General features: G+C 44.9%; 1 protein-coding gene across 2 annotated transcripts in view; it reads left to right on the forward strand.

Moving 5' to 3' along the window:
• The first annotated feature begins 8,812 nt into the window (after positions 1 to 8,812).
• SMAP1 (small ArfGAP 1) overlaps positions 8,813 to 14,359 on the forward strand; it is a 56,343-nt gene continuing 50,796 nt past the window's right edge. The window contains exon 1 of one of the 2 annotated variants that reach the window (XM_033143227.1): positions 8,813 to 8,997. In XM_033143227.1, the coding sequence (XP_032999118.1) occupies positions 8,880 to 8,997 (118 nt within the window). In that variant the 5' untranslated portion in view covers positions 8,813 to 8,879. The remainder of the gene's footprint in view (positions 8,998 to 14,359) is intronic. The other variant, XM_033143229.1, reaches the window with a different exon arrangement.

Consider the following 14,359-nt stretch of genomic DNA (forward strand, 5'->3'; position numbering starts at 1 on the left):
TTTAATTGGCCATTGGGGTTGTACATGCAACTTTGTGTAAGATATGATGAATCTGGACATTTTAGGACTTGGAGGCAAATCTCCTGAGGGGTTTTGAATGGATTGCCACTGGTCTGGCATACTGCAGTGCAATTCCTGTGCCTCCTTCCTTTCAATATCATCTGCCCTGGCAGGTGCTATCAGGGATGTATTTCATCTGGGATTAAATTTGCTGGTCTTATTTCTACCATAAAATTACAAGGGGGGGCCACTGAATTTAATTGAACGCTGGTTCTGGGAGAGAGGGCTTTAATTCTCCCTTTGTAGAGTTGCAGTTTACCCCCTAGAGAAGAAACACAAGCACCTGTGTTTCCCACCATAGGGCTAACAGCAGATGCAGGGGGTAATTTAGATCACGAACTGTTAGATCAGAAACAACACTCCCTCTCCACCCTTACTTGCTCAACTAGAATTCCCTGTAGCTGTTTTAAAGTGCAATCAATCAATCAAATTTTATTAAATGGTCACAGACCAAATCGACCTCTTCAACTGGACAGCGAAGCACACACAAGACAAACAACACAAAACAACAGCATTTTGAAATTAAGATCTTAAATAAAATTAAACATTTGCCTTCACCTGCGCATTGTCAATGGAGAGCTCATATTTCCTGCGTCTAATAGCAGAAACGCAGAATTTGGCAACAGTAAATCAGAGCTACCATATAACTTGCAGTTCAACTCTCTGTGCTCACTTCTACCACCATAATTTTTATTTATATTTGCCGAAATCATGCCTGTATCATCTTTAAGGACTTTTGAATTGCAAATAAAAGTTTCCATGGTGGTGGCTATAGTAACGCTGACAATTATGACAACAGTGTTAAGAAAGCAGTGAGCACCCATACAATGGGAGCAGGGGCAACAGATAGGTAGTATATTTTGCGAGCGGGAGAAGAAAAAGATGAGTGAGTTGCTAACACAGAATCCATTGCTTCACTGAGAAATTCTAGGTGCTCCTCGTTTTGAAAGATAAAGCTGAAACTTGTGTGTATAAAATGTCAAAAGCAAGCCTTTAAAATATCTACACACCTCTTCTTCCATCTGCTCATACTATAGATATACCGGGGATAACAGCAGAAAATAGGTGCTCAGTAAAGATTTATTTCTAGACTGCAGTGTTCTGGACAGAATTCAATTGCCCTGTTCAATCATTATTGGGCTAAGTTCTAGGAACATTTTAAGCTGCAGGGGCTCTTCTGGTCAGACAGTCCCAAATGTGGCCACAAGACATATGGAGGGAAAAATGATAATGTGGAAAATCTTTATATATCAGCAGAAGAGACAGGCAGGCAGAGTGAGGAGGGGGAGAAGCTGAGTCATTGAGGCAGGGGAGAGTAGCAAGAAAGACCAATGGGGGATAGAAGCTGTGAAACTAAGATGATGTATAGAGTTATACTTTTCAAGGACATTCCAAACTCACTCTTCCCCATAAAGAATTCTGGATACTGTAGTTTACTCCTCTCAGAGTTACAATTAGCAGCAACCCTTAATGAACCACAGTGCACAAAATTATTTGAGGGAAATAATATGCTTCAAATGTAGTGTGTACACAGCCTTAGGCAAGAGTTACAAAATGGAAATAGCAAGAAAGGAGAATAGAAGCAGGAAAGGAAGGAAGGAAGGAAGGAAGGAAGGAAGGAAGGAAGGAAGGAAGAAGAAGAAGAAGAAGAAGAAGAAGAAGAAGAAGAAGAAGAAGAAGAAGAAGAAGAAGACATGGTCATGTGTCTTGGAGGGCAGTAGTAGAAGGGAGTAAAGGAAATCAGATTTTAGAAAGAATCAATGGGTTATTATAAATCTTGTGACTAAAGGCAAAATACTGTTTTCTTAGGAAAGCAAATATTATCTAGAGAAATGTCAGGTCTAAATAAAGAAAAAACTGTCGCTCTTGGAGTTTGAAAATGCTGAGGGGCTGATGAGATTTGCCAGAGAATTGAATATAAGATGGATTGTGCCCGGAGAACTGGGTGCAAAATTCTTGTTCAGGTGCTCATTGGCTGGCATACAGGAAGTTTTGTTTTGTTTTTGCAGTCTCAGTTCCCAACTTTTAGGAGCAGTTAATAAACTAGGCTCCTTCATGGATCACTGCCTTGTCGTGGTGAAGGGGCTTGAATAACTCAGGGAAGCTATGAGCTATGCCATGCAGGGCCACCCAAGACTACAGAGCGTGAGATGGTTGGACAGTGTTCTCGAAGCGACTGGCATGAGTTTGGCTAAACTGCGGGAGGCAGTGGAGGATAGGGGTGCCTGGCGTGCTCTGGTCCATGGGGTCACGAAGAGTCGGACACGACAACAACAACAACAATTAACTAGGAGTAGATGCAGGGACATTTCATTGAGCTTCAAAGGCTGTGTGTGCTAACAGCCTAAATAAAGAAGGGCTGAAGAGATACAGAAACTTCTTACCACCAATTCTTTGCCTTTTGAGCAAGTTCAAAAGCACAAGAACAGATGAAGAGAGCAGGAAATCCATGAGAGTTTGGAGAGCACAGGTGTCCCGCAGGAGCACTGAGTTTCTGTTTTCTCGCTGATTCACCATGCCATATGAATGGTGGGAGGCTTCAAGAAATCCAGCTTTGGGAAAGCAACTTACACCACCCCCATGCACTGCTGAATAACTTAACAGTGCCTTCCTGGATATCTGCTTACAAATGTAATTGCTAGCTATTCTCTTTCATTTACCTGAAGGGATTGGTTATTATTAATGCCTTGCTGTGGATTTGGTTTCTTCTTTGTGCATATGCAACAGAACTAGGAAGTACCTGAACAACCTGATTGTTTCACACAGTGACATGGTGAAGTAGTCAGTACTTCCTGTATTCCATACAAGCAGACATGAGAAACCTCAGGTCTAGGGCCTCTCTGGGAATCTTCCCAGGCCACACACACCCTCATTGGCTCTGCTCCATGCCCTCCTCAAGTGCATTTGGCTGGAATGTGCAAAGCAGGATCACATGCTTTGCTCCACCCTGCCCATTTTTGCCTCTGGTCTGAAAAAGGCTGCCCACAAGGGAATGCAGTTTTCAGGCAGATAAAGGGTCCCTACCCATAATATGAAATGATTATTGAAGATGGGTTTCTTCATCAAGTGCGAGAGCTTGTAAGATCTAGCACTGCAGTCATTAGTGCCCCAAATATCTTGGCTTTAAAAGAGGATTAGGCAAATTCATGTAGGATAAATCTAATGATGGCTATGTTTTACTTCCATTGTTGGAGGCAGTATGTCTCTGAAAGGCAGTTGTCAGGAATCACAAGTGGGGAGAGTGATGTTGGACTCTGGTCCTGCTTTCAGGTATCTGGTTGTCTACTGTGAGAACAGGGTGCTGAACTACATGGCCCATTGGGCTCATCCGGCAGAGCTCTTCTCAATGATACATTTTTGCCTTCTTTGAATATAAGCCAACTTAAAACTGTTGCATCCTAGGGCACATTAAATGGTAATAGATTTATTACACATTATGTTTTTGGGGACTGAAAGCTGACTTTGTCAAATGCATGAAATGAACTTGCATCTGTCAAGTATATATACCAACAAGAGTGTAAAGGAGAAAAATTTAAGATGGAAGCTGAATGGCAATGAGTTGGAAAAAAGGTGTAGAATAAGCACAGTAACCCTTAATACAATACATTGTTAGCAATTTACTTAGCATTGCTAAGAAGAATGCGAAAAAGGTGTTAACGCGACCGTCTTAGCAATGCTGAGATGATTCATCTCCCACCTTACGTGTTTCTCTTCCTACACCCTTGCGTGCATGCATAGCATATACGCTGACTGCAATTTCACTTCAGGCAAATGATGACGTGAGCTTTAATCCACAGAAACATGCGCCATAATGAATTTCTTAGCTTTTAAAGTGCTACATGACTCTGATTTTGTCTATACGTGGGAAAATAAAAATTGTTTTGTTTTACTAATAGGTATTTTCTATCAGAAAGGCGAGGAGTGTTTTCACAAGCTGTGACTTGAGATTGTGTTCTAACTTTTAAAAAAATGTTTTCAGCATGATTAATTGCTGTCCTATTTTTTGGTTGAAAAGCCTGAGGAAGACCTGTTTGGGCGTTAACAAAAGTGCATTACTCTTCAGCATATATGGGTTGTATCCAATGAAGTCATCTGGTTTGTGCAAGGACTTCTGCTTACACAATGGAATTCCCCCCCCCTTTCCTCCCCCTGCCCCACATCTATCCTGGGTCTCCCCCCCCCCCAACCTAATCTTCTGGAGCAGATTTTGGGAAGGGGACAGGAGAGGGAGGAGAAGTTCCATTGTACAAGCAAATGTCCTTGTGCAAGCGGGATGTCTTTGTTGGATACAACCCTGTAAGTTTAACTAGTTTAGATAATTTATGATTTACTATTGTTCTTTATGTTAGTCTTCAACTATGCTTGACAATCTTAGGGTCCTTTTCATGTGTTTTATATGAAATCTGGTAATACAATTGGCATTCTTTCTAAATTTACAGTATAAATGAAGTTTTACACTCTACTGGCGGGGGAACTTGTGTATTAAGCTTACAGGTTTTTAGCAACTTTTTAATACTAAATACAAGTAAAATAAAACATGCAAAATTCAACTACTCAATGGGATATCAGAACATTTCTAGAAACTGAAAAATTTCAAGTGCCCCATTATCTCACCCAATATGACGCTTGCTTGGGTTAAGATTTCCTCCATGTCATCATTGTCCAGAAAGCTCTATCACTGCTCCCCTCACAGAAAAGAACAGGAATCTGGAGTACACAAAAAGTTTGGATTATTTCTATTGTGTATTTTCAAACTGTTATTTTCATTTTCAATACTGTGGATCTATTATGACCTTGTAATCAGTGGGACTGAGATCTTTGCAAACAGATACTTTACTTCCCCCACAAAGCTTGGACTAGACCTCAATGGAGGGGAATTTCTCAGGTTGGGGTACTGTTAAAAGAGGTACTGTTAAAGTCAGAAGCCCAAGGCAGTAGAAGTTCCTCAACTATGTGTATTCAACATTTGGCTAGTAACAACAGCTCACTCCTAGAAAAACAAGAGCAGAACTCACAGGACGCACACACTGAAAAACCCCAGTAAGATGTGCCAGTTGACAGTGCCTGCGCTTACTTGCCATTAGAACGTTCGTCTACCAACGCTTATACAATTGGTTAGAACACGCCAGGCAAATGTGTTAAACCCAATACATAACACTCCTCCCCCCAACTTCCTAACCAAAGGAACAAACATAGTCATCAAGGTGTGCTGGCCTTTTCCGCTTCCACTGGGACTGTCACGGTTCCTGTGCCTGAGTAGGTGACCCGGGAGGTTCCTCCGATACCCGTGTCTGAGTGGGGCGGCCAGCAAGGCCATCTCTGAAGGGCTCACGGCCGATGGACTCCGGCCTGAGGTCACCCTGCTGGGGTAACTTGGTCACCAGCAACCCATCTGGTTCCCACGCTGGCCTGGACACAGAATCACCCAAAGTACCTATTTCTCTGTCCTCTGGTTCTGCTTGAAGTTCCGTGTTCGGAGGTGCCCTGGTTCTGATCTGGTCGAGGTGTCTCTTCCAAACCAGTTCCCCCTCCAACCCTACCTTATAGGAAACCGGACCTGTACAGTGGGCAATGGTACCTGGGACCCAACCCTGTCCGGGCCCATAGTTTTGGACGTACACAGGGTCCCCCGGGAAGAACCCTCCTGGAGCCCCCTTCACCACAGTGGATGGCCATTGCTCAAGAACCCGGTCTTCCCACAGCAGTGACGTGTGGCGTCCTAAAAACCTGCATGTCCAACGCTCATGGTTTTCTCCGCAGCTGGCGCAGGTCCCTCGAGGTGGACATCCTCATTGTGGGAATCTACGGAAGACGACCAATCTTGCTGGATGCGGCAAGTTCTCCTTTCGGTACGTGGGCTGTGGGCTGCCCCATGGGCATTATCCTTCTCAAAGGCCATGGCCATATTCATTGCTTCCATCATCGTGATATCATCTTTTGCCAACAGCTTGTGGCAGAGATGGCTGTCTTGCACGCCAATGATGAACCTTTTGAGAAGTCGTTCCTCGATGTCAGCGAATTGGCAATACATTGCAATCGCCCGGAGCACTGTGATGTATTCACTCGCTGACTCTTGTGCTTGTTGCTCTCTGTGCACAAAGTCATAGCGGTGGTGGTTCTTAGTTGGCTGAGGCGTGAGGTGTCTTGTCATAGCCTGTGTCAGCTCATCGAAAGTGCAGGCCTCTATGTCCCTGGGTGCCACCAGACCTTCCAATAGGGTGATGGCGGAACTTCCCAGCACCGTCGGTAGCAAATCCACCTTGTCTGCCTCCCTAGTCAAAGCCTTGTAGTCGGACATAGCTCCTTATTTGGTGGAGCCACTGTGGCCATTCTGCAGGATCGAAGTCCTACTATGACTGGTGGCCATCCTCTGACCTAAGGCAGTCGCTTGTGCAATTATGGGTGGTTGCGAAGATGTGGCAGGTGTGGTCTCATTTCTGGGGCTTCTTGTTGGGTCCAGCGTGGTGGTGAGGTCGCATTTACTGCAAGGCGGCGGTGCGGTCTTGGGCCTCTGGTAGCTGGTGGGAACTCATGTATCCCATCCTCGTCACCAATGTTAAATGTTCAGAAAAATTCAGAAGCCCAAGTTGCTCAACTATGTTTATTCAACGTTTGGCTAGTAACAGCTCACTCCTAGAAAAACAAGAGCAGAACTCACAGGACACACACACTGAAAAACCCCAGCGAGAAGTGCCAATTGACAGTGCCTGCGCTTACTTGCCATTAGAACGTTCGTCTACTAATGCTTATACGATTGGTTAGAACACGCCTGGCAACATAAAATATGTTAAACCCAATACATAACAGGTACAGAAATCGCTCATCTCCTAACTGAACTATAGATACTGATAAGCTAGCAGTGAGAGAGGGGGGCACCCCCTCCAACCCTATCTCAGAGCGGTGTGCATGCCAACCCAATCTCAGAGCGGTGTGAGATTTCAGGGTTTCCAGGTGCTTACTCAGAATTCAGTTTCCTCGGAATAAGGGACAGTGGAGAAACACTTGTTTTAGGATATATTGTTTATTTACACATATATGCAACCTGATCTTATGGTGGATGGGCTCACAGCATTAACACCCAATGTAGTCTTGCTTTTCCCATAGCCACAGCCTTGGATCCCAGTACATCAGGCATGGCTATATATCTCAGCTGCCCAGCCTACTTCTAGCTTCCAGCTCCCTCACACACAACTCTGGCTTTTGCCTTTCTAACCAAGAGATAGTTGAAGGAAGGGTGCCCACCCATTTGTCCTCTGGCACAGAACCACTTCCTTTGTTCCCTTAATTACCCATCCTTTGGGGGGCCATTATGACCCTTGCATGGCTAATTCAGCAACTGGATCCTTGTTGGATTCAGGGAATTATAAGGAACTCAGGCATACAGCCTACTCACTCCCCTCCCCCCAAAAGAAAGAAAAACACAATTATCCTTCAGCCTCTAAATGTGGATAAGAGGTTATACAGAACATAGAGAAATGCTAACAAAGGGTGGGGATTCTAGTTAAGGAAGGAAAACATTGGAACACACAATCACTCCCCTAAGCAGCTGGCGCTTTGAAATAGGGAAATCAAATACAGTATAGACATTACATTATGGCTCCACTAGTACTGTAGTTACTTCTAGAAACCGATAGTCCTGTGAGCACCCTCAAGTGTCCCAGAAGCAGTTTGAGAGGTCCTGTAATCTTGGAATGTAATCCAGGATGTTATTTTAACGCGTGGTGGGAAAGGTCCCCATACCACAGAGGAGGGAGACTTAATTTTCGAGTTGACACGCACAGGATTGCGCGACAAGCAAATAAAACCCCAGAGCGCGTGCTCGCTTTTGCAGCTCCCCAAGCAGTTCTCTTTCGGACTTCTTTCTTTCCAGCCAACACGCAACCCTTCCCTTCCTTATCTAAGTGCGGGAAATCAGTGGCGCGCAGAACCAGAGGAAAGTCCCCATACAGAAACTTTCCTGGAAAAGGGAAAACAAAAGCATCCACTGCTGTTTGCCTTGCTGGCACAGCTGCACAGCGTGGGCGGCTCTGCCGAGGACACGGGGCAGAAGCAATTAAGGACAGGCCGGGCAAAGGCTGCTCCTGACCGCGCCTCTCTCTTCCCGCTCCCCTTTGCAAGGCGGAGGGATTTTTATTTTATTTTTTTAAAAGAATTTTTCCCGTGGAATGTGACGAGTCACCACTCACGCCAAGCCACGCCGCGGGGAGAGGGTTATTTTTATCACTTAGAACGGGCTGCGAGGAGACGAGCCCCGCCCCTCGCTCTGAAGTTGAGCCAGGGGGGCTCCCTTTCTAATAGGGAGAAGGGGGGGACCCCACCTATTGCCTATCTTTAACCCTATCCCTTCTCCCCGCCGCCGCGCACCCTAATGTGGTACATCCTAGGAACTACTTTGTTCGGAGGAGGTAGAAAGAAAAAAAAAGGCGAAATAGGAGAGGAATCAACGACGCAGCACGCGCTTGGAGGGAGGCGGGGGAGCTTGGCTGGAGGAGGCGGCGCAAGCGTACGAGGGCCGTTTGTAGTTCCGGTTGAAGAAGCCGTCGCCGCCGCTCGTGCGCCTCCGGAGGCTGCTGGTTGGCTGAGTCGGCGCGCGTCCCTCTTCGCTGTCGGCGTGACGGCAGGAGGAGGAGGAGGGGGAATAGGAAGCTCCGCCGCCGCCACCGCTGTTGGTTTGCCGGCTTCGGCTAGAGAGTCCTTTCTTTGGTTCCTGAGCCTGTGCGCCCTCCCGCCTCTCCTTTCGCTCCCCTCACGCTCTCCTCGGCCTCCGTCTCCTCTTCCCCCCTTCCTCTTCCTCCCCCTTTGCCCTCCTTGCCTTCGCCATGGCCACCCGCTCGTGCCGGGAGAAGGCGCAGAAGCAGAACGAGCAGCACCAGGCCATCCTAGCCAAGCTCCTGAGGGAGGAGGACAACAAGTACTGCGCCGACTGCGAGGCCAAGGGTACGTCGGCGGGGGGGAGGGCCGGACGGGGAGAACCGGACGTTGGGGTGGGTCGGTGGGGGTCTGAGGCGGCGGCCTTCGCGGTGAGAGTGACAGGTGAACAGAGGCGGAGGTGTGGGTGTTTGCCAGGGGTGGGAATGGTCGGTTTCCTTTGTGCCTCTGTGTGACACCCTCTACTTATTTATTTTTAACCTTTCGTAGGTGGGTGGGGGCCGAGGGTGCGAAATGGGAAAGTGGTTGTGGGGTGGCGGCGGCAGCAGCAGCAGCTGCTGCAGAAGGTCGAACAGCCCTGGCGAAACCTTATTATAAAAAAGGCACCTCTGGTTTGCTGGCTGCCTTTTTCCTATCACTTGCTGTTGTATCAGCGGTATTGCTGCGGCCACCGCTTCCTGGAACCGGCTTCCTTTCTTTCTTATTATGTCTCTCTCTCTCTCTCTGCTTCTAACAGGACTGGCAGTTACTTGTGTTTTTACTGTTGCTGGGGTGTGGGGGAAATAAAAGGTTTTTCGTATGTGATGAAGCACACACACTGGGCGAAAGATTCCTGCATTGCAGGGGGGGTTGGGCTCGATGACCTTTGTGGTTCCTTCTGACTCCAGTTCTATGATCTCCTGCCCTTCTAAAAACAGGGCTTGATTTGAGCAGTGCTCCCCTCTGAGGATTTAGCAGGCACAGAGATACACCCTCTTCTAACACTTAGGAGTAGGAAAACTCCCGTCCTGAGTCAGGGATGACGAGGATAAGGGCTAAGTTCCAGAGAAGCTTTTCAGGTTTGTTTGAGAGTTTGGTCATGCCTAGTAGGATTCTTGACATTTTTTGTTTTCCCTTTCCCAACAGCAAGCTGTAATGCCATACCGCAATTTGGCTTTGGAAGTGCTCCTTAGTTTTGAAAGAGGGTTGGCTGTGTGGCATGGAAAGGCTAGCTGGGCATGCCTGAGGCCCTGTTGGTTTATGGAACCAAATTCTTGGGGGTTTTGCCATTATTTGGAATGATACATAGAAGTGAATATTGTATTGTTTTATAAGTTCCCTGATGAAGAGTCTGGTTCAATGTGTTGAGGTTGTAAGGATTTGCACATGCTCTATGCTCTTCACCACAGTGGCTGGAGTTGAGTAAGTGCTGTTGACATTGACACATGGAAGTAAGTTCCACAGACCTCAGTAGGACTTAAAGAGCTGGTGTTCAAGGGCATGTTGCAAGGGCAGCAGAGTAAAAGAAAAATGCCCTAGGTGGCTCAGGATTTTGCATTTTAGAATTGGTTTTGACTCAAGTACAATCAGTAACATATTTTTTTTGATTACTGGTATGATGAAATGTGACAACATTGGGCTTTTCAAGACCTATTCAAATGGGAAGCAGTATCTGTCTGGAAACTTCTCTGACATAGCAGATGTGCACAGGTGATTTTGTTCCTATATTGATGGCTAGTTTCAGGTGATGGTGATGGGAGACCTTAGAGCCCATGTGTTAGTGTTCTGCAGGACCTATTTTATTTCCCAAGCTGTTTAACATCTAAATGACCTCCTGGGTGAGAATATCCAGAGGTCTTGAGTTAGGTTCCATCAGCATGCTAATACCACCCAGCTCTACTTCTCCTTTTCATTGGAATCAGGTGGTGTGATAGGGAGATTGAATCAGTTTCTGGAATCAATAGTGGACTGTAAGATTGCCAGAAAAACCCTGAAAACAAGATCAAGGTACTGATAGTAAGAGGTTGATTTCTTGTTGTTGTTGTTTGTTATTGAGGCAACTTGTTATGGTTGGGGTTGCAGATTAAGGGTGTGTTTTGATTGAGCTTGTGTTTGGAAGCCAAGGTAGAATCTATGGCAAGAAGTACATTCCACCTCCCAATGCAAGCACCAGTTGTTTTCTCACAGAAAGACCCTGGTCAATTTGATCACTGTTATCCAGTTTACACTAGGACCAAGTGTTGTACATAGGGCTGCCTTTGAAGATGTTGGAAACTGCTGGTGGTCCAAAAATACAATTTCTAGATTATTCATAAATTTGGCTAGTTATTAACTTGATTGGCCACTGATCTGTTTCCCAACACAGTTCAGAAGTGCTGCTGCTTACCTAGTTTTCAAGTCATATATAGGCCTTTAGGGTATTTGAAGGAGTGCCTAATCCCATGTGAGACTTCTCATATGTTAAGGATGTCTTCTTGGGTACTTTTTGGGTGTCCCTGCCTTCAGAGGCATTGAGTGGAAAAAGGGCCTTCTCAGTTGCAGCTTTCTGCATATAGAAAACCAGGTAGGTTTGCCTTGTGCTGGATTTCAAGTCTTCCAGGGTTAGATAAAGATCTCTTTATTTACCTGTGGCTTTTAACTGCATTGTTAGATTGTTTTTTTCCTGCTGCTTTGTTCTGCTGCACTGTTGTTTTAATTGTATTTTGATTTTCTTGTGTGTATGGTTAAATATTTATTCTAAGCCTCCATATTGATATGGAAGTTATCCCATTGAAGGGTGAGGTATTAAATATTTTAAATTAATACCTAGAGCAACAATTCAGTTCTTACCAAGTATGATGACATTCCATTAACTTCTTTTTCTAAACATATTCCAGAAATAGAAGGTCAGAGCTGAACATTTATTGCAGCAGTTGTCAGGGAGGAGTGGTTTACAGACCTTTAACTATGAGTCTGCCCACTCCCTTGAACGAATTAGATCATTTCATTAATTCAAAGTCAGGGAAACAGACTTTGTGGTTTTATGCAATGTTTGACCTAGAATTTCCTTGATGTTTCATTGTGTTGCCCTACCACTATTGTACATAATAAGGAAGAGAAGTGAGTCATACCAGTGGGATGATGCTTGCTTTGCCTGAGCACACATCAGGAACTTGTTTCCCTAACAGATGCTGAATTGCCTGTGCTGAATGTTGAAACACAAGATAAAAGAGGGAATCCTAATTTCAAAAGTAAGAATAATTTAATAGGCTCAGGCCTAGAAGTGCTGCATGTTACAAGGATTCACTTGGTTAGCAGAACAGCTTTCATTACTTTGTTTTCCAAATTCAGTCAGTTTGCCTGAAGTCATTTTTCAAATGTTTCAAAGCTTCACATACAAGAAACAAAGTTATCTGTGATCAGCAGTCTGTAAAGTCAAACCTGGGAAAAGTACAGTTCCTTACTGAGTAAAGAGTAGCATCAATACTTAGAATGTTGGGTAAAGGTAAAGGGACCCCTGACCATTAGGTCCAGTCGTGTCTGACTCTGGGGTTGCGGCGCTCATCTCGCGTTACTGGCCAAGGGAGCAGGCGTACTGCTTCCGGGTCATGTGGCTGGCATGACTAAGCCGCTTCTGGTGAACCAGAGCAGCGCACGGAAACGCCGTTTACCTTCCTGCTGGAGCAGTCCCTATTTATCTACTTGCACTTTGACGTGCTTTCAAACTGCTAGGTTGGCAGGAGCAGGGACTGAGCAACGTGAGCGCGGGAATTCAAACCGCCAACCTTCTGATCAGCAAGCCCCAGCCTCTGTGTTTAACCCACAGCGTCACCTGCGTCCCTAGAATGTTGGGTAGCAAAGTACAAAATGAGTAGGGAAATAATCTTGACCAGCCACCTCTTTTTCTCCCCCAAATGAGATCCATGTTTACTATAGATCTGGTGTGGGAAGCTCTTTGTAATTCTCCGTCTTCCCTTCCTCCTACCTCCTTTCTACATCCCATCACCCTCCATATTGTGTGTGTGGGGGGAAAACCCTGCCACTCACACCCCTCAAAAATGTCAGCATTATCATTTCTATAATAATATCAAGGTAGTAAAATGCTAACCCTGACTTTAAAAGGGTGTTACTATGCTGTAGTGCACTGTCTGGAGAGGATACTGTGAGGCTAATTACCAGGTATATCTGGTCTTGTATGGCGTGGTTTTGTGTTGTTGTTGTTTTGCTGTTGTTAATGCTGTCATTGTGTGTTGAGGTGTGTGCATCAAATAAATAAAACTCCTTTGGGTTGTAATGACCTAGTTTAAATTAATTCAGGATAACTTCCATCTCCACTCCCTTACTTGCAGTTGTTGGCACCTTAGAAATTATGGACATGTGTTGAAACACCATAAAGAATTTCTTTTTAAACAAATCCAACTGAACTGACAGTGTTCTAATTGAGGCATCATAAGAAACAGCTGCCAGTGAATTTATATAGAATGTGTAGGATTTTTACATATGGGCCAAATGTTGTCCTTTGTCTTGCAGATAGAATTTATACATGATTGTTTGTTTGGAGTGTGTAATTTAATTGTTACATGGCTTTAAACTAGGAGTGCCCAAACTGTGAACTGTGGACCACCAGTAGTCCTCACGTTTCAGTCAGGTGGTCTGCAGCATATTTGTGGTTGAAGATGGGTGACATCACGTCTATCACACACCCATCGTTCAGCCCGGACACTGAGGTCTAGTTCCGAGGGCCTTCTGGCGGTTCCCTCACTGTGAGAAGTGAGGTTACAGGGAACCAGGCAGAGGGCCTTCTCGGAAGTGGCACCCACCCTGTGGAACACCCTCCCATCTGATGTCAAGGAAATAAACAACTATCGGTATCTTACTTTTAGAAGACATCTGAAGGCAGCAGCCCTTAGGGAAGTTTTTAAAGTTAGATGTTTTATCATGTTTTTAATATTCTGTTGGGAGCCACCCCAGAGTGGCTGGGGAAAAAATAAAAAATTATTGTTATTGTTAAATTATTATTCATATTAATTTTAATTGTATTTTAAATGCTTCTTGATTATATTGTATTACAGTTATTCAGATTGTAATACAATAAATAAGAAATAAAAGAAGCTATAAAAATATAATTAAAAAACATACCGCGTCTAGCGTAGTGCATTACAATTGCTACAGCAGGCAGAAAAATCATTAAACGGTCGTCTAAGACCCTACCAAGCCCCTCAACAATGTTCGATAGGCCCATGGGGAAAATGGTTTGGGAACCACTACTTTAAACCTAAAGGGGAATTAGTGGTGGGGAATCTCTGGCTTGTGGGCACAATTTATATCTTGCTTTCTAACACTGCTTAATACTGTACTGACTTTCTTGCAGAGGGAGGATGTACATGAGTCCAGTACCCATGGTAGAACCTTCCTTCATCCTACTAAACCATGATACTGTGTTGCATGTGAGCATGGCTAATGAGTTTACTGTAGTAGAAACAAATGGAAACAATCATGTACCAGAACTCCTCCTCATTTACGCATGGTTTATGTCCCAAGGCACTGTACATATAAGTAAAATCGTTTATATCTGAAACACAACTGAAAAAGCCTGTGAACATCCAGTTCCATCCCATTTTTGTGACGTTTTTGGGTCACTTCCGGGTTTAGGTGATGCACATATATTGAATGCACCTAAAACAGTCGCTGC

Source organism: Lacerta agilis, chromosome 3 (genome assembly GCF_009819535.1).
Source record: "Lacerta agilis isolate rLacAgi1 chromosome 3, rLacAgi1.pri, whole genome shotgun sequence".
NCBI lineage: Eukaryota > Metazoa > Chordata > Lepidosauria > Squamata > Lacertidae > Lacerta > Lacerta agilis.